Genomic DNA, 20554 nt, shown 5'->3' on the forward strand with positions numbered 1-20554 from the left:
AGGAAAAGGTACACTGAGCTGGGTGAGGGAGATGCTGTGTGGTCTGAAAACACACGCGCGCACCACACGCAGACATGCGCCAACTCTCGCCCAACGAATCTCAGCAGGAGGGAACAAAGGAAATGCAGCAAAACCGGTAAAATGAAGACACGGAGGCGAGAGCTTCAGTCGCTCCGCTCAGGCCCCACGCTACCTCCGTCCACCATTTCTGATTTTCTTCCTAGCTGACTGCAAAATCTGGAAAACTCTTTAGGACGGCGAGAATGGGCGTTTATAACACACCAGAGGATTAGAATAATCCCCACCGAGTCACCAAGCAGCTCTTCTGGGTGCGTCACTCCATCGTCCCTGCCCTCGTTGGTGGGTAGAAGTCCCGACAGGTAAGTCTAAACCGATTTGCATACACAGAAGATTTGCTCAGGTGCAGGAGTGCAGGGAGCTGGGGGTGGGGAAAGGGACAGGTGGGAAGGGATATTAGGTGGGGGAGTGAGTGGGGTGCTGGGAGACAGTTAAGGGTCTATTGGCATGAAGACCCTGGGATCTATGTGAGAAAGAAGAGGGTCAGCATGGTGGGGGTGCGTAAGTAGACAGTCTCCTAGCCTCTGCAGAACAAGAGCCACACCTGAACTTCCCGACAGGTGTTAGAAAAAGCCAAACAAGGAGGAGCTCACCGGGATGGGAGAGAGAGCCGGGGTGTACAAGCTGGGTGTGGGGATGACTCTCCTGGGCGGAGGGGAGGGGCTACCAGTTACTTCTCGGTTGGGTGGAACCGAAATAGGCTTCCGGCGGGGCTCCCTTTGAACAGGTGTCAGAGTTGTTGGGAGAGGGGGCTGTAATAAAGAGGGGGGAGGCAAAAACTGATTCATCAGACAGAGCTTCTCTATGGAACCCAGAGGACACCAGCCAGCAGTGCTTGGCCCTGCCTTAGGCTCGGCGGAGGAAGGGTTTCAGAGGTGACCCCAACGTCTTAGGGAGATCCTGGGCCCCTGCGATGGTCTGAGATTGGGAGTCTCAGAAACTGAAGAAAAACCAGTTTTATGAGACACCCCAAGTCACCTTCCATCTGCCTACTGTGAGCTAGAGAAGTAGGACGGGGGTTAGGTGTTGCACCTTCCTGTGGATGGCTGGGGGCAGGAAGGGAGGGATAAAACCCCGCCCTGGTGTGGTGACATTCTAATTCAGACAAAAAGCCAGTTTTTACAACTGACCTGCTCCCCACCAGGGCTTTCTGAATGTTGCATAAATGGAAAAATACAGTTTGAGAAAATATATACAATTACTTTAGGAGAAAAATCAAACACACAGCATTTACTTTACCAAGCGATATCCTTAATGCTTTCAAATAATACGTGCCTAACTAGAGTGATTCAGGCTGTCCACTTTATATTAAAACAGGATACTTAAACTACTACATGTGGGTTATTACTTCCTTGATCATTGTCACAAGACACTAATTAAACATGGCGCAATTGGACAGTATGGTATTTTAAATCTGTAAGTTACTAATTAAACATGGGGCAATTGGACAGTATGGTATTTAAACCTGTAAGTTATTCACCCTGGCAAAGACAGGACGGGCAACTCCGCCAACATATTCCAGGAGGGCTGATAAGCACTCTCGGCTTCCAAGGACTTCCATGTCATTCCAATTCTTAAAGAAGCCCAAAGACTTCCATGTCATTCCCTTCCAATTCTTAAAGGAACCCAAAGACTTTGGCTGAGTAACTACATCTCAGCTTTGGAAGAAATGCTCTATAACCTTCACAGTGTTGGGAGTTTGAGCTATTCCGTATTCAAACAAAAGCCACTATTTTGACAGGAAGTTCCTGGTGTTTTATTGACTTGTTGCATTTACAATAGTTTCGTTAATGTTTCTCAGTCTGTATTTAATAATGACTTATATCCAAAGTATTTTTAGCAATGTGATTTTATTTCAATATTTTATAATAAAAGATTATTGTGGTAACTACAGACAATGATAGAAAAGTTTGAGACATCCTAACTAAATAGTGAAAGGGTCTAAGTTATCTGAAGTTTGTAGTGATTATAAAGACTGCAGTGAACCTGGGAAGTGCTTATGATGGGATACTAAGTGATGTAAGCAGAATGTAAGCAGGCAATTGTACAATAGTTACAATGGTATTACAAAGCCTGTGTCTGGATGAGCACAGTAAGGAAAGACATGGAAAAGACCGCACGGTGTCCTGGTACTGAGATTGTTCTTTTCATTCTTTGAAACATTATTTTGCTTTACTTATAATGTTATTTGTGTAATAAGGAAAAATCAGGAAGAACATCCTACTATTCTGTATGGGAAAATCTTGTATGAATCTTGAGATAGTTCTTTTATTTATGCCAATATTGCTTTAGTTTACATCTCAGAAATATAGTGAAATTGACAGAAAAATTCTAGTAAGTAATTTGCCATTTTCTGCTTAATTTACAAATTTGATTAAGTTTATATTTGATTCAGTAGTTGCAAAAGCATTAATTGAGATTTTGATAATAATAAAATATTGTTTTTTTCCCCAGTTATAATTTAGATCCTGAGAGTTGCCACATTTAACTCTTTCATGGAATGGTTTTGTTGGAACTGGTTTTTAGGGTAACTGGCATTAGAAAGACTATTGCAGCAAAGTGGTTTTGTCTACAGAGGCATAGTAATTCTTCAACAGGAAAACCAACTCCTGAATCTCAAGTTTCGTATATTCTAATGCTACATACTTAATGATATTATTAATTCTTGACTTTATGACTTCTGCTTTCAAGTACAGTATTTTGTTTTGCTAAGGGGAGATAGAAACTTCCAAAAAAACCCAGTGCCGTTAAGTGAATTCCAACTCATAGGGACCCTATAGGACAGAGTAGAACTGCCCCATAGGGCTTCCAAGGCTGTCATCTTTATGGAAGCAGACGGCCACGTCTTTCTCCTGTGGGGTGGCTGGTGCATTCCAAGCAACAACCATTAGGTTAGCAGCCAAGTGCTTAACTACTGCGCCACCAGGGCTCCTGAAACTTCTCTTAGAGGAAACAAAATTGTTCAAAAACCATGTTGAACGACAGAGGGCAGCCAATTTCCTGAACAAGTATATTTATCAGCTATTGTACCTCCACTTTGATTTCCCCCTTAAGAAAATGTATAATAAATGGATATACTAAGTCCTGATCTTAGAAATATATTTCCATGATAGAAGGTGGAAAAGGGAGCAAAATATCTGTCATTCTGTCCCATACCTCAGAATGGCAATTTTTCATTAATTATGACTTTGCAGATTAAATAGTAAATTTATATCACAATGGGCAACTATCTAGAATCCATGCTGGTGGAAAACACAGAAAATAATGACCGCTGGGAATTATCTATCACTTTGGAATGTAATGAAAGGCACACATTTGAGCAGAGCCTTTATGGTCAACAAAGCAATTGTAACTGGCAGAACTAGAATTTTCACTTTGCTGTGGTTGACCTGTTGAGTCCCTTTAGGCATGCAACAATTAAATGTATTATGCAGCCATCCAGATCTACTGCTAAGGCACACAGAGGCTTCCCAACCCCCCGAGACAACATACAGATGGTTAGCCTTGAGACGCATATCCATGCGAATCAGCTTGCTAATTCAACACTTCCCCTGGGTAACGTGGAAGTTCCTTTGAGTTTGGCGCTAATATTAACACCTAGAAACTCATTTAAGAAACATGATTAAAAACCAGCAAACCTTTGCTGAAAACTTACTTTGTGTCATCAGGGTAAGAGGGCGTGCTTAAGAAAAACTAAAACTATAAATCAGGCAGGATCCTTATTTAAAAGCTACTGAGGGTGAGCCATTTTAAAGTTTTGTATGTTTTCTGCAAGTTAAAAATACTTGGTTGCCATGTGGCTATAGAAATTTTACTGTTCTTAGTATTCTCATTGTAGGCTTATAATTTCGATATGTTGTTCCAAACAACAAAGAGGTGCCAATGTCATGTGGTTCTTCAAATTTTATGCTCATTAAATTCTAAGCTTTAATGGCATTGGCTGCTATGTTTTACACTTATTGTGATTCTACACCTTGCTGTTTGGGGCAGTCTTTATGGCTGAAACCATCAAACGAAACTCCTAAAATTTTTACAGCTTAAGTTTTGAGTGACAGTCTTCATTGGTAAAGAAGCTGAAGTTCCCTGAAGTTTTAAATTGCATTAATCTCTGCACAGAGTTTTCACTGATTGTTTCCTTCTGCTTTGATTGTTCTGGGCTGGTTTGGTTATCATAGGAAATGGCAGCATCTTCATATTATTTTCTATTTAATCAAGCATAGAGAGATCCTCAACATATGCCTTTTTTAAAAAAAAAAAAAAAACATGGCTCACTTGCAAACATATCTATTTCAGACGGGATGTAGAGTTTTTATTAATATTGTGTAATTATCTCATGAATCACATTACAGTGTGGAAACATGGTCCTGACTTGTGGTTCTGTTCAGTTAAAGATCCACTCCTGGTGATTGCCAGGGACTTCTTTAGATCCAACACTAGGCAATGAGCAACCCTTCTAAATCTGCACGCAAATGATTATCTATGAGCTTCAAATTGCATTCACTTTTATTTTCCTGTTAAAGAACCTATTCCTAAGGAAGACAGGGATCTTTTTGCCAGGGTCTGGGGGACTTTAATTCAGATAATGCTGCCCCCTCTGGCCCCTGCGTACCCTGGGAATCATGGAATTAGTGAATTACGACTGCTAACAGCAGTGTGTCAAACCTCTTGTGTGTGCTTTGACTGAGACCTACTGTGCGTTTTGACACTAGAAATGTACTGACTTCAGAGATAAGCGGCAGAATTGGGATTCCATCTCCCACCAGCTTTACCCACTAACTAGAAGGGTAAAACCTGTATTCATTCATTCACTTATTAAGTCAACGAGTATTCGCTGAACACCTACCACGTGCCAGGCATTGTGCTAGGTGCTGGGATTACAGCTGGTGCACCAGACATGGTCCCTGCCTTCAAGGAGCTTAAAGTCTAGTGAGGGAGCCAGACAAGCAAACGGTGTGACCGGGCTGTGGTGGGGAACTGCAGGTGCCAGAGGCGTACAGCAGGGGGCGCTTTAAACCTAGTGTTGAGGACCAGAGCAAGGAGTCCTGGGGGAAGTGTGTCCAGGCTGAGATATGAAGGATAAGATGGAATTTTCCATGTGAAGGGAGAGGTAGGGGGGAGCTTCCTCCTGGCAGAGGGAACAGTCTGTGCAAAGGTCCAGCAAAGAGGAACCGAAAGCTCTGGGTACAGCTAGAACATAGAGAGGGAGGTGAGGGAATGAGAAGAGAGACGATGCTGGAGGAGCCAGCTTGGGCCAGATCACAATGGTGTTTTGTAAATTATGTCAAGGAATCTGGGTTTTGCCCTAAGGGCGGAAGGAAGCCAGTAGGAAGTTCTGAGCAGGTGGTTTATACAGAACATCCTGGAGATGGTGTGGAGACTAGACTGGAGAATTAGCTAAATGAAAGAGGAGGCTGTCATTGGCTGTCATAGGTAAGAGGTAACTGTGGACCGGATGAGAAGAGTAGCAACAGCATTTCTCCTAGGGGACAGGACTTTGAGATCGTAGGGGGAGAAGGAGGATCCAGGATGGCACCTAGGAAAATTGGGCGGATGGTGATGTCACCTAGGAATTCAAAAGAGCAACACAGAATTACTGAACTATTGTGTATAATTAGCATAAAACAAAATATGAAAAGAGGAAAGGAATGCTCACAAACCACCTTGGAGTAAAAAGACATGGGAGTTCATTTGTAAAACCTTTAAATCCATAATGTTGTCCATTTGCTATTACCTGGCACCTGTTTAGCAAACCTGCTCTTCATCTTCTATGCCTTGTGTGTTCAAGGCCCTCAGAATCTTGTATAAACTTTATCAATACATAGCAGTCTCTGCAACCATTGTGTACTTAGCCCTCTGGCTTTTTTTTTTTTTTTTCTTATTTATAGAGGCAATCATAATTAATTCAGGATTGATTATAAAAAGAAATAATAGACTAGTCCTATTATTATAATAATAAAAGGAAGGAGCCCTGGTGGCACAATGGTTAAGTGCTCAGCTGCTAACCCAAAGGTTGGCAGTTCGAACCCATCCAGCAGCTCCATGAGAGAAAGATCTGGTGATCTGCCTCCATGAAAATTACAGCCCAGAAAATCCTATGGGGCAGTTCTACAGGTACTCTTGTCTCATGGGGTTGCCATGAATTGAAAATCGACTTAACATAATAAAAAGAGCCCAACCAAAATGATGCAGATGACTAGCTCAGATCACGTCTTTGCATAAGACCAGACCTCAACAAAGTTGTTTAGGAGGGAAAAAAGTTTTAGACCTTCTCATTTCTCCATAGGATATCAATTCTTATTTCCTTCGAACTTTCCCAGTTCCTTCCACTTCTCTCTCCCTGTCTTCTTGGTCTGTGGCCACAGAGACCGGTCCAGACCCAATTCCCTGACAAGACCCCTGGTCCAGATCGTTCTGTTCTTCTTAGAACCAACACAGAAAGGTAGGGTCCTTTGGGTGTGCCTCCATTTTACCATATAGGAGGTTGTCTACACGGCACACACAAAGATCTAGCACTGTATTTACAGTAAATGATAGACTCTAAGTTCCTTGAGGTAGGGACCGTGTCTTGTTTACCAGGGTGTCACTAGCACCTGATCCAATGTCTGGCGTAGAGTTTTTACTCAATCAATTTTGTTGAATGAGTAAATAATAGAAATAGTAGAGGTATTCTGATGGGGAAGCTTCTAAATCAATCCTGTTTCCTGACACCACAGCTGCCAATGTATTCCATTACAATTACAAGATTCATGATCCTAAGCATCTCATAAATTATTACAATAATAACTAAAGTTTTGTTAACTACATTTAAATCTGAAATTCATATGTTGCACAGTTATTTGGCTATTTTCCACTTTATGCAATGATGAAATCATAGTTCACTCAATTCTCACCCTAGAGGTTTCAGAATATCTCTGTATCATGATATTCAATCATATAACCTATAACTTTGCAATGGAGCCTTCAAGTCAGTGGTGCTCCTGTTTTTTTCTTTCAATTTTTCTGAAGTCCTGTTACTCTACAACATACAAGTTATTTGAAGAAAGACAAAGAGGGCTTAGCTAAATCTCATGTATGAATTATGGGATTACAAGGTTTTTGAACACACTTCTCAAGAACACAACCACAAATATAGGGCTTCCTAAACTAAATCAAGAACAGTCATGTTGGGTGTGGTGAGCAAGGGTTTCCAAATCATATTTCAGGGTGGAACTTGCATTATACATAATAGTGTCATTTCTTGGATACACTCGAATAAACTAACAAAGAAAACTCTCTTTTTCCTGGTCACTGACATCTAAAATTCTTTTAAGGCCAGGACAGGGGTAAAAAGCAAATGACACCAATCCCTTCTCTAGAGCAGCATTTGATGGAGGTGCAGAGGGACTGTCGAGTCTCCAAGATCATGAGCCACTGATCTAGGAGGAGAAGCAAAGAAGGGCTGGGGGAGGAGGGGGGAATAAAAATCAAAGAGGGCCAAGGAAGAACCAATTTGTTATGTTAATTGCACTTTGAAAAGGCAAATGATCCCCCCCCCAGGTTTATGTGTCTTTTTGTTTGCATATAATTAAATTAATAATTGGAATAAAAATACTGCAAAGTTAAATATAATCTTGATCCATTAGATTGACAACCAATCAGGATGCTTGAGGCTTGGTGACCTGAGAGGGATTTAATAAGAACCAATTAAAACAACTCGTTATACAAGGCAATTGGAAACTCTTCCCTAAGTCAAGGAAATATTAAAAAAACCAATATGGAAACCAAGGGAGGGAACTGTCTAGGTCCATGTATACTGGAGAAATGTAGAATAGCTGTTAAGTGCTGAATTATTATTATTTTTAATTAAACTCGTGGTCATGTTTAAGTATGGCCACAGTTACATGCAAGTTAGGGACAATATATTAGAAAGTGCATCTTCCAATTCAGAGACAAGATGCTCAAATCATGATACAAAATAAATAGATCATTTGTAAATGATGCCAAATAAATCAATTACCATTGTGACAAAAATTGCTAACAACATTAAATTCGGGTTTCTTTGGGAACTCAGGAGACTGGAGAACGGGCATACTATTTAAGGGACAAGTGCTTACCGGTCTTTCATGCTGAAGAATCGATGACTTCCCTGGTTCATATTCAAAGATACTCCTTGGCTCAGAACGAAATTTTCTTGTGTCCACTTTTCTGTCTGGGGGATCCCAGTCATGCCTGGGAGCACACAACAAAATGCACATTGACAGAATTTCTTCTGCTTAGAGCGGTTGGGTAAGACCACTCACTGTTTTCAAAATCAGTTTTAGTATAATTTAAACACTCTCTCAGGATAACAAGTTATTCTGTACCATGTTTATGTTTTGTTTCACACAAATGATTTTAAGAAAGCCATTTCATATCATATTTCTCTTCATCTTTTTCATACAATGGCTATCCTACTGTGGACTCAACAGCTCACATCAGGGATTTGTAGACATGCAGTGGGTGGCCCGCTGGTGAACTCCCGGGTCACTAATAGCAGCCACCCGTTTGTGTTTAGAATAAGTGGCGGTATGCTCCGTTAAGCCATATGAGCTTATCCCACCACTCTGTGACCTCGCATCCTTGATCCAAAGTGACAAGGAGAGATGCATATGCCATGCTTGATCTTGTCTATCTTGCAAGTGGCATCACCGTTTCTCTGTGAAAAGTACAAAAGTATCACTTGGCTTGCCACACGCAGGAGCAAGCTGTGTGGCATGAAAGATCCTTCTGGGTGTCACCTTGAAACACCAGAGCCAAACATTTATCTCCTTGTGTATGCTGCCTTGGAATAAGCTATTTCTCTTGAACTAGTATCTTCCAAGAGGCTGTCAAAGAAAGACTTAGAAAGTAAAGCTTTTGCTAGCCAAAAGGCCTGCAGTTCAAACCCACCAGCCGCTCCACGGGGAGAAAAGACCTGGTTATCTTCTCCTGTAAAGATTTCAGCCTAGGGAACCCTATGGGGCAGTTCTGCTCTGTCCTATATGGTCGCTATGAGTCGGAATCAACTCAAGGGCACACAATAACAAAAACAATTACAAGAGACAGAAGAATTAGAGGCAGGTCCTGGTTTTCTACTAAATTGATGGGTGAAATTCAGCAAACTCCTTAACTCTTTTCAGTCATACTGTTTTTCACCTCTAGAACACAGTAAAATTGTGTCCCTCCTTCCTTACAGAACTATTTTGAGAATTACATGAGATGATGCATATAGAAGCCACCTGGAGCTTTCTAAGGGGTTATCGTATTTCTTAATAGAGAAATGTATTTCTATTAAAGACATAGGAAAGTTATACATTTAAGTCTGAGTTCATTTTTGGTTCTGTTTTTTATGGCAGCTATAGCATTTTGTGTCGAGACAACTATTTCTCAAATTTTAAGCCGTAACACTTTCTAAACACATAAATAATCATGAAAAGATTGGTACTAAAATGAGAATTCTTTTAGACATAATGTGTGCCAATGTTCACGGCATCCTGTGCCAAGTATTATCATCAGTTACCCTTGATGGCACCTTGGGGCATTGACTCTTACTTTCCTGGGTGGAGGTGAGAGAAGGATGCCCATCCCCAGTATTAATGCTGTAATTTTTATATCCTTGTTTATTAATTGCCAGTTTACTTGGGCGTTGCATGTTTTTCAGAGCTGAGTTTGAATCTTGCCTCGGACAGACTAGCTACATGAGTTGAGCGAGTTGCTTCAATTTTCCAAACTGCAGTTTCTTTCTCTCTAAAGTCGGTGTAAAATAGAACATATCTCACTGGGTTGTTCTCAGAATGAAACGCTATAATACAAGGGAAGTGTATAGCCTAGTGCATGGCTCATAGTGGGCTCTTATAAAAGGTCACCTATAAGTAGGACTGTTAGTCATAATCCTAATAAAAAATAACACAGTAAAAGTATGCTTGTAAATTTTTATTTTAGTGTGAACAATTTCTAAAAAAATATTTCAGTGGAGAAATCAATATTAGCATCATCTTGAAAGGCTGGTGGAAAATAGGTCACAGATAGACCCTTATTAACTAATGCTTTATTTATGATTTATGAATAATCTTCCCTGCTTTCACAAAGATATTTTTGTGTACCAGAGGGAAAATGTGAAATTATTAATAAACCTAACATTTCAAATCTGAGGAAACTGACAATTAACCGCATGGTCTCTAACCCGCTATACCGAAAGAAATAAAACCCGTCGCCACCGAGCTGACTCTGACTCATGGTGGTCCATGTGTGTCAGAGTTGATTGTGTTCCACAGGGTTTTCAATGGCTGATTTGTCAAAAGTAGATTGCCAGGCCTGTCTTCTGAGGCACCTCTGGGTGGATTTGAACTGCCAAACTTTCTATTAGCAGCTGAGCATGTTACCTCTTTGTATCACCCAGGTATAACAAAAGAAGTACATGTCAATTATTTCCATGTATTTGATTTCTTAAATGCATTTACTGATCAAGAAATAGAGATTGTGCCTACGTGACTTCAAGTCTAACTTCGTTCACTACAATATTATGGACCAAGATTGTGAAAGCGTTTGCTACAATATCAACAGAAGAAGTCAACATGGTCCGTGTATTGACTAATACGATCACGCACACCTTGTCCCTATGAGGTCAGCATTGATTCTTCCACCAAATGCCATGTGGCCTTATTTTTATTCTAAGCTGTATATAGGCCACTTTGGGGGAAATGCCTTACTTTTCTGTTGAAGACCGCTCTCTTGGTCGAAGTGGTGGGACTGGAGGTGGAACCGGGGGAGGCACAGGTGAGGACGTGTCCTTGAAGGTGTGGGCGCCATTGTCGGAGTGGCTCTTGGAGAGAGGCCTGTAGGTCTGGGTCTTGGCCGCAGGGTGTGACTGAGCACCGTATGGTGGGTTGTACAGGCCTGTCACAGAAAACAGACCCAGAATGAAACGGCATTTTAAAAGTGCATTAAATACATGTACCTCTCATAAATACCCAGTGATTTTAACAGAGTTATTACCATTTTACCAACATTATTATCAATAAGTATATTCACAATACATATATGGGACTATATATTTTTAATTAATTATTATGACTTTATCATTCTTTATTAATTCATTCTATACATGAGCACTGATTACAATAAATTTTCATTAATTACTTGGAATTAGTTATAATTCAGACTGCTGTTAGGCATAAATCTACAGGTGCTCAGTAAATTTTCTCCTTTCTAACATAAACTAACGACATACTTAAAGTCTAAGAACAACATTAAAATCGCTTTCGAGAACTGTTTCCAAACATCTCCCAATACTTTAAAAGCTACGATTTACATATGACAATTGACATGTTAATTACAATCGAACAAATATTGAACAAGTTATGTGTATAAGGTGCTGGGCAGGGCACAAGAAAACGTAAACCCTCAACAAGCTTAGGGTGCGCTCAGGGAATGAGCTGCACGTGGAATGATGAGGAGAGATAACTGGTGGTCTGTGGTACAGGCCAGATGAGAAAACGCATGTTAGGAACGGAAGGATGTGAGAAGATGCTGGATTGATCAGAGAAGCCATCATGGAACCAGTGGGATTACAGCTGGCCCTGAAGGGTTAGTCTGAGGCTTTGGCGGAAGAAGGTAGCAGGGATGGCACAGGAAAAAAGCAGGAGAAAAGAGCAAGACACAGACCAGCGGGAGGTAGGGTCAGAAGAAAGGAGAGTCAGTCTAGTTGCAGCTGCTTTGTTGATTAAATGATAAGACTAAATTATCTCTGAAGGGCTGTACAAGGTAATATATACTGCCGTTCAATTTACTAACTTATGTGATGCAAACTTCAACATTAAAAAAATTATAACAATTGTTGAAGGCCTGCGACTTCTCTCTTACGGGCTAATTCTCGCTCATCTGCTTCTCCGGAAGGTCTATGCGAGTTTGCACCACAAAGAACGAGAGCAAAGTCAGCACTTAACTGTTCTTGCTGCCCTTCCACGGGTCAGCACTTACTGTTTTGCTGCCCTTCCACGAACAGACTTTAACTTTAGAGCTAAGTAAAGGAAGTGGTTTGGTGTGCCTATCCCCCGGAATAATCAAAACCAATACGATCCCAACTCATGGCGACCCCATGTGTTTCAGAGTAGGACTGTGCTCCATAGGGTTTTCAGTGGTGGCGATCTTTCAGAAGTAGACTGCCAGGCCTTTGTTCTGAGGCCCGACTCTTGGTGGATTCGAACCACCAGCTCCTAACCACGGTGCTGTCCCCAGGAATGATAGTTGAAGGAAACATCTCAGTGGGCTCCTGCTATCCTCTGGGGGAGCCAGGCCCTGCAACCAGGGGCCTTGCAGCTTGCTAAGCCTGTTATATTTGTTTTTCTTCTTTGGAGACAAGTGGCAAAATCCCTCAGAGGAAAAGGCCTGAGTGCTGGTCTTTGGGTATCAAGGAAGGGAGAATCTCTTGCATCTCCACAGCCAGAGTGGCAAATGGACCCCTAAGGGGAGGTCGAAGCTGAGCAGATAAGATAGCTAAGGAGGGGAGATAAGAATCTGGGCCTGGGGCCTGCTCTAGTGAAAGGGAAAAATCAACTGTGCACCAGGCCTGAGGTGGGGGTTGTGTGACTCCCTGATGCCACATTCTGGAGAAAGACACACAGGGAAACATTTTTTAGGGGTCCCCTCGCTCCATCAGCTTGCAGACGACTTTATAAGATGCCAACATACTCAAATACAAGTGGAAATGCCTGTAACTGAAGCCATTCCATTACGACCACTGGCAACTGTGAGTCAGAAAAATGGCCCCCGCAAAGAGAAATATTTTTTTTCCCCTCTCTTTCAATGAATGGTAGCATTCTGGAGCAAAAGCATGGATCAGGTCACACAATACTTTGCTTGACTTGTTTTTTGAGAAGTGTATCTGAAAGATCTTACGCAACTGTAATCACTCTCTGTCTACTGATAAAAGGAGATCTTTATCTCATTTTGTAGCAGGTTACACGGTGTTCTTTCTCGCTGTCCTTCACGCTTGGGTTAAACCAACAGTGGGAACGAATGAGATTAAACAGTATTAGTTCTCATTTCCATGAGAAAAGATCAATCCTTTTGTTATGCATGCTCTGAGAAAAGGAAAAAAGGAAAAAAAAAGGATCCTCCTAATCATATAAACTGAAAACGTGAACCCGTGCTCAAACTGAGTGGTTACAAAGTGCCTGTGTAGTTCTTGCAGACATCGCCAAGCAGAAAATATTCACTGCAAGCAAGGAAACCCGTCCTACCTGCATTGTGTGTATAGGGAGTATTATACATGTCTGTGTCATCATCTGGAAAAGGAAACATAAATATCATGGTGATACAGGTCCTGTCACCATATCACGTAACAAGACAGCAGAACTTCGAGAAACCGCAAAAATTTGTTAGAAAATCCACGTATTTTCAAATACTGCTTTTTGCGGGGCCTGTGCAGCGGGACCCCTCTTGTCTGTGACACACTTGCCTTGCTGCCCTCTTCGCTGCACACACCGTCCTTCCCTTTTTCTCACTTCCGCTCGCAGCCTTCTCTTCTGCGTCATACCTGCCCTTTGCTGTTGTCAGTAGCACTGAGCTGATTCCGACTCACGGCGACCCCATATGTTACAGAGTAGAACTGCTCCATAGAGTTTTCTTGGCTGTAATTTTAAAGGAGGCAGATCGCCAGGCCTTTTCTTTTGTGATGCCTCTGGGTGGGTTCGAACCGTCCACCTTTAGGTTAGCCGTCCAGTGTGAACTGTTTGCGCCACCTTAGGGACCTTCCATTTCCTTTGGTAACTGCTTTAAAGACCTCTTGTCAACTGCACTGAGCAGGCGTGGTCAGCCCCACCCGTCCTCACTCTCCTGCTAAGGAGGCAACATGTGAGGACACAGGAGTCACAAGTCTGCTCAAGCAGACAACTCAGTGGTTCAGACTGTGGAGAGGGAAGAACCAGGGGTAAGACCAGAGCACCTGGCATTCCTCTCGGGAGCACCCTGAAGAGTTTTCCTGGCAACTCAGGGGGGACGCAGGGGCACAGGTGTCAGTGACTTGAGGGGAGATGTAAGGACAACAAGGAGGGCATTGAAAAGAAAGGGGGGGACATGATGTTTACGAGGATCTTAACATTCTGTGAGAACAAAAACCATACACAAGAGATCCTTCAGCCCACAAGGACCTGATCAGAAACCAGAAAGTCATACGTACCAGGCTTGTGTACCATGTGAATTTGCTTGAACATTGTCTTGTACCAGTCCTTCGGTCTGTCGACCGTCTGTAGAGGAGAATGCCCAGCAGTTACAAAACTGGTCTCAAACAAACATTGCTCTCCAACGGTTTTCTCTGTGTATTTTATCTTTCCAAATAGTAGATTTCTATTCCTTGATAAATGTTTCTGACTCTTTCCCGTTACATGACGACCACATCAGCACTTTATCCAGGAATGTATGCAGCTGATAAACACGTTACCCTTGTTTGTGGTTAGGATGAGCTGGAATATTAAATGCCTTTTTTTTTTTCAAATCATAACTGCACCTGGCACTAAATAGCTGATATTTGCACAGACTTATTTATATAAAATCCAGTGAATAAAAGTTATAATTGCAGTAGTTTGCTTAACTCCTTTTGGTGATACTTATCATTATTCTTAAAAACTTTTTATTGAATGTTCTGTTCATGGCATTACTTTTAGAATCTACTAGTACATATTTTTGACTCAAGCTGTATTCTGATCATCTTAGAGAAATAAATTTGATATTTAAGAGTCAAAGTTGCTAAAACCTTGAATATGATCCTATTGCTGTTGAGTCGATTTTGTCTCATAACAACCCTATAGGATAGAGCAGCACTGCCCCATAGTTTCCAAGGAGTGGCTGGTGGATTTGAACTGCAGACCTTTTGGTTAGCAGCTAAGCTCTTAACCACTGCATCACCTGGGCTCCCAAATTGCCTTGTTAAATTGTAAGTCCCTTGAGAGTAGAAACTCTCCTAGGTACCCAGGCTTTTGCCAACAGAAACAATAAACCCTAGTGGAAAAACCGTGAACTTGATGTCAGGTCAACCTAGATTCAAATCTTTGTTCCCTACTTACTGCTTAATACTTCTTAGCTGAATGAATCCGATAAGTTAACGAAACCTTTTTGAGCCTCCGTGTTATTCTCTATAGAATAAAATAATTATACCTACTTCTTGAAGTGGTGCAGAAATTGAATGAGATAATGTATGTGAGAGGGTCTAGAACAGTGCCTGGAATATAACAGATGCCCATTTAATAATAACAGTAGGGGAACCTCGAATATTTGTAGAATAATGAATGAATCTAGGTTACCAAGTGAAACCCTGCCTTACGGCATACCTGTGAAATCTAAACATGTGCTTTTATGATCATAAGTAAAGACTTTGCCAGGCAAGGCCTTTACCTTAACTCTTCCAGAAGCTATTTGGAGAAGACACTCGATGACTCTGTGTACGGTAACTAAATATTCTAGATTTTCCAAGACACTTCTCTTGATTTAAAATATTCTGCTAGGACTGCCACAAGAATACCCTTGTACTTGTTAGACTGAGCTTCAGTTTAGATTTTATATCCTGATTTTTCTTTCAGAATGTGGTCATTACGTTTTCCATCTGAAAATGAGGGCTTTGTGCTATAGCTAATCTTATTTAGATCTCTGAGAATATATGATTTTTATAATCTCCACAAATATAGACCAACATTAAGGGGAGCTTGACTTCGCTGCCAAATGTCTCTTCATTCACTCAAGCTTCTTTCTGCAGTGGAAAAATTGAGGGGGTTGTAGTATTGCCTGAATATTGACAAAGCAGGAGTCTGGCTGTTATCTGCTGGTTCAGACAAAGCCGCAGAACGCATATCTTTAAGGGGCACTTACAGGTATTTTCTTACAAGATCTATTTTTCTTTCGTTAAGCTTTATTTCCTTCAGAGTATTAAGCAACAGAAAAGAAGACTTATCTCTGTGCAAAAATGTTTCCCACCCATACCTGGACACAGCCAATAGCAACAAGGAAGCCTAATAAGTAAATTATATCACTGTGTATGGCAACGCATCTTGACAGGCAGGATTTTTTCCCACTTGCTGGAGGGCAAATATCAGGCAGAATTTTAGAGTTGGGCCATCTGCTGGCTTTATATGGTGAGTACAGAGATGCCAGGAATCGCCCAGGCCATTGGCAAAGGGGAACATAAAACTGGGACAAGGGACACTAAAACCCTACGTCCCTTTCTAAAAGAAGTACTCTGAGCATTTAAAGTTCCTTTTTAAGCCAGATGATGGCACCTAGTACTGTGGCTGAGAAAACAGAAGTCTCCTTGAATTTCAGGAGTTTTACTTTTGCATGTATCTTTCAAAATAATTTTGGATGGACAATAGCTACTAGTAATTCACTATGCAGCTGTTTTCTGTAATCTTGACTGAATATACCTGAATTTTTACCTTCCTAGAGCTTGCAAAGCAGAGACTTCCAACAAGGAAAAGGCACATTTTCTACACACTTGTAGAGTTACTCTGTTCTGTTTCTGCCCCTTTCTAGCTTTGAAAATTCTCAAACAAGTGTTATATTCACACCAGCAGAAAAGAATCTTGTGTTTCACTTAACGAGCTGGCCTTAAATGACGTAATCTCACGGGACCAGCGCCCCGGCGATTTTTTGTGTTGTGGTTGAGAATGGCAGTAAAGTCTAGCACAGACATCCTAGGTCACACGAGACAGTGCAGTCTGGGAAGCTGCGTCCCTTCGTTAAAATAACTCAAAGGTACCGTTTGTCGACTGTCGGCTTTCTAGAATTTCTGGGTTACTTTGCAAATTTGCGTTTCCTTGGTGTCTGCTGGTTGTCTGCAAGGATGCTGTAATATGGTATATTGAGACTGTAGTGTCTCTGGGGTCTGTGCACTGAGAGGGCAGCCAACGTGAACCAATCTGGAGTCTGAGAATCATCGCTCTCTACGCGAACGAGAAAGAAAAACAAGCCTGGAGATTCTTAGCCTGCTGTGGCTCAGAGGCGGCCTGACTCAACATCTATAAACACAGCTATACTTGGCTGTGCTCTGGAGGGCTGAAACACGGTAAATGTGAATAAGAGAATAGCCTTCTTTGCAGTGCACAGACATTACATAAAAATTATGGCTCCTTATAAGGGACTTGTGGTTGCTTATATTTCATAGCAAAGGAGCTGGCATTAAATGTTGAGTGTGTGTCTGTGGCTATGCATATCTAACCACGCTTTTCATCTGGCAGTAGATAAGAAAGCTATATAAACATGTTAATATTACTTCACTTTCATCAACCGTCTACAACATCTTAGTTTTCTTTTTTAAAAACTAAGAAAGAAGGTCTTTCAGTTTAAGAAATTTATGTCTTCAGGATGAAAAAATGGACCATGTTTACAAGTCCATTGTTATATATCATTTATTGACTTAAACACACACCCAGAAGTCTTGGGTAAAACGCTTTCAGACAGAACGTGTAACTACATACAATTAAGGATTTGTTAATTTGTGTGTCTACCACACTTTAAGTGTCAACTAGGCAAAACCAGTCATAGTATCCTTCTCTGAGATTGCATCTCTATCAGAAAAAACAAAATTCAAATTTAACCTTTCGGGGAGTCAGAAATCCTAAAAAGGAAACAAACGACAAACACCACCACGACACAGAAAATCTTCATAAACGAGAAATATTAGTCACAATCCCTGAGCCTTTTCCGTCGCTTAAATATGACAGCATAGATTTTTAGGACTCCCGGTTAGTCACCCTGCAACGTTCCCACAATCTCATTAGCCTAAAGCCCCAGCAATTGCTACATGGATTTCCTTGTTGGCTTCTAATTCAAACACAGATGTCTAGAACAAACAATTTTAACTCTTCTGTCTGTATACAGAACCCGCAGTGCCCATACAATAAATGCACATTCAGGGGGAGGAGAAGAAAATCCCCATATTTTGTCTCGAGTTCTTTTTGAGTCTTTCCAGTCTTACCACTGTTGTTTTAATATGTCTTTCCCATCCTTTTCCTCTTTCCCTTACGCTCTTCTGCTCCCTAGGTTTGCATTCCAAGGAAGCAGCTCTTGGCAACTCCCCAGCCCTTTACGCTGGTGTTGTCCTTGGACAGGTGTCTCCAGCTAGAGCCCTATTATCGCACCTCCCCCCGTTTCACCTGCAGAGGTGTTGCTGCTCTCATCCTGCTGTTCACAGTCTTCCTTCTCGCCAGCCAGCACAGTCCTTCTGTTCAAGAGGACCTGGTCAGCGAGCAGCTGCCTGCCCAGCTCTCAGCAGTGGCCTCTGCTAGTTCTGCGCTTTGCCAGAAGGGGCTGCCCTGACACGCACAGCAATGCTTTGGCCAGGTTTAAAGACTCAAAAAAAAAAAAAAAAAAAAAAATCCAAACACTTTGGCTTATGGTCCCTGGAGAGCTCTCTGCAGGCATAGCTGAAAAGGGACACGAAAATGTGTATTTTCCTTCTGACAGCTTTTCCCTTCAACGACATTAGTTTCCTACACTCCAGTCATCTCACCTCCCAAGCTCCAGTGTTAACACACATCCATCTCAAGAATCAAATCCCTGGCTTATTTGCAATGCATATGTGGGAACTCAACCCAGCCAACAAATTCACATGTTCTGGCTCCTTCTCTTTTCTCTCCCATTGCCCTGACACCCCTTGGTAGAAGGTAAAAAGCATAGTTTTATCCTGTAAACAAAACTGCAATTTTGATGACTTTTAATTAAAATGGAAGAACTGAGATTGTCACTTAAATATGCAATTATTTTCAGCTGACAGTTCTCTTTCTCTGCCACACACAGCATGATATTCATGAGAACTCAGATGGCACGGAGCACGATCCTCATTATATAAGACCATAGGAATGCACCAAGCCATTGACAATCCGTCCTTTGTACCGTCTGTGCACACCCCCAGAGCCAGTGACGTCACTAGGGGAGGCGGGGGTGCGAGCCGCAGTGGGTGACGCTGTCAGAGGGGGTGACACCAAAATGACTGCCTATAAAATTTCTGTGCAGTGTTTCAGCAGAAATTTATTATTTTTTTAATAAAAATAGCCCTGTAGTTAGTTATAACAACAAAAAACATTTTTCGTAAGCCCACCTTACACGTATCAACATACTTAAAGGCTAAAATGCTATGCTAATGTACTTCTTGAACCTTCTCATGAATTCCGGTCAGAGTTGTTATTATTCCTCAATTACCGTGACCCCTTTGTCTGCACGCGCTACGAGAAAGAACACCTGTCGTTTTGTTGCTGCCAGTGTTTTTATAGTTGCCGATATTGTCACATTTTCTAGAGTTTTAGCTACAATACTGTGGTAATTAGCAAGGAGGGGTGATACCAACCCTTGTGATACCACCGCCCGAGTGACACACAGGCCGGCGTTCCCTACCGTCCGAATTGCCGTGGGGATTCCGGATTCATCCACAGGCCCGATCCCCGGGTAGTGGGGGGCTTTGATGACTGTCACCCTCTTCTCTTCCTCGGAGGACCTGTACAGCGGGATGGAGCTGCTGGTGGTGCCGTCCAGAGACTGCGCATGCTGGGGATACGTCTCGGTGGAATCTGCGGAGAAATGTGGTGAAGTAGAACGTATTCAGTGCGCAAAGAAGCATGAATCAATGGTGCCTGTCCTTGTATATTTATGCCAGCCGTAACATAGAGTCTGCACTTCCATCACCATCTGCTTTAACTCATTGACTTTGAATTTGAGTAACTCATTGCTAACGTGTAGGTATATATTGAACAGGCTTAGAAATTCAAGAACCCTGCCATTTTAGAGAGAAGAGTAAGGGGAAGAGTAACATTTGTTGAATGACTGTGTGGCAGACACTACACTGAGTAAGCACTTTACTTGCACTGTCTCATTTTATCCTCCCAGTAATCTTGGGAGATGGGGGCTGTGGAGGTTCAGTGGTAGAATTCTCGCCTTCCACGTGGGAGACCCGGTTTGATCTTGGTCAAGGCACCTCATGGGCAGCCACCACCCGTCTGTCAGTGGAGGCTTCTGTGTTGCTATGATGCTGAGCAGGTTTCAGTGGCTTGTGCAGACTAAGAAAGACTAGAAAGAAAGGCCTGGTGATCTACTTCCCAAAATTACCCATTGCCATCAAGTTAATTCCAACTCACAGTGAACTTATAAAGTAGAGTAGAACTGCCCTACAGGGTTTCCAAGGAGTAGCTGTTCTTGTTAGGTTCTGAGTCGGTTCTGACTCATAGTCATCCCATGTACAACAGAAGGAAACACTGCCTGGTCCTGAGCCATCCTCACAGTTGTTGCTATGCTTGAGCCCTTGTTGTACCCACTGTGTCAATCCATCTTGCTGAGGGTCTTCCTCTTTTTCTCTGACCCTCTACTTTACCAAGCATGATGTCCTTCTCCAGGGACTGATCCCTCCTGACAACATGTCCAAAGTATGTGAGACGTAGTTTCAACATCCTTGCTTTTAAGGAGCATTCTGGTTGTACTTCTTCCAAGACAGATTTGTTCG

General features: G+C 41.9%; 1 protein-coding gene across 6 annotated transcripts in view; it reads right to left on the reverse strand.

Annotated features, from left to right (window-relative positions):
* Positions 1-20554, reverse strand: part of SORBS2 (sorbin and SH3 domain containing 2) — a 101485-nt gene that overhangs the window by 45397 nt on the left and 35534 nt on the right. For 2 of the 6 annotated variants that reach the window (XM_004382773.2, XM_023737216.1), the window contains 4 exons: positions 19456-19628; positions 14255-14321; positions 10785-10971; positions 8172-8286 (listed from right to left, as the gene is read on the reverse strand). In XM_004382773.2, coding sequence (XP_004382830.1) covers positions 8172-8286; positions 10785-10971; positions 14255-14321; positions 19456-19628 — 542 coding nt within the window. Of the gene's footprint in view, positions 1-671; positions 831-8171; positions 8287-10784; positions 10972-13316; positions 13362-14254; positions 14322-18218; positions 18355-19455; positions 19629-20554 lie in introns of those variants that run through there. The other 4 variants (XM_023737215.1, XM_004382771.2, XM_004382775.2 and 1 more) reach the window with 4 other exon arrangements.

Source organism: Trichechus manatus, unplaced genomic scaffold (genome assembly GCF_000243295.1).
Source record: "Trichechus manatus latirostris isolate Lorelei unplaced genomic scaffold, TriManLat1.0 scaffold00099, whole genome shotgun sequence".
In the NCBI taxonomy this organism is placed as follows: domain Eukaryota; kingdom Metazoa; phylum Chordata; class Mammalia; order Sirenia; family Trichechidae; genus Trichechus; species Trichechus manatus.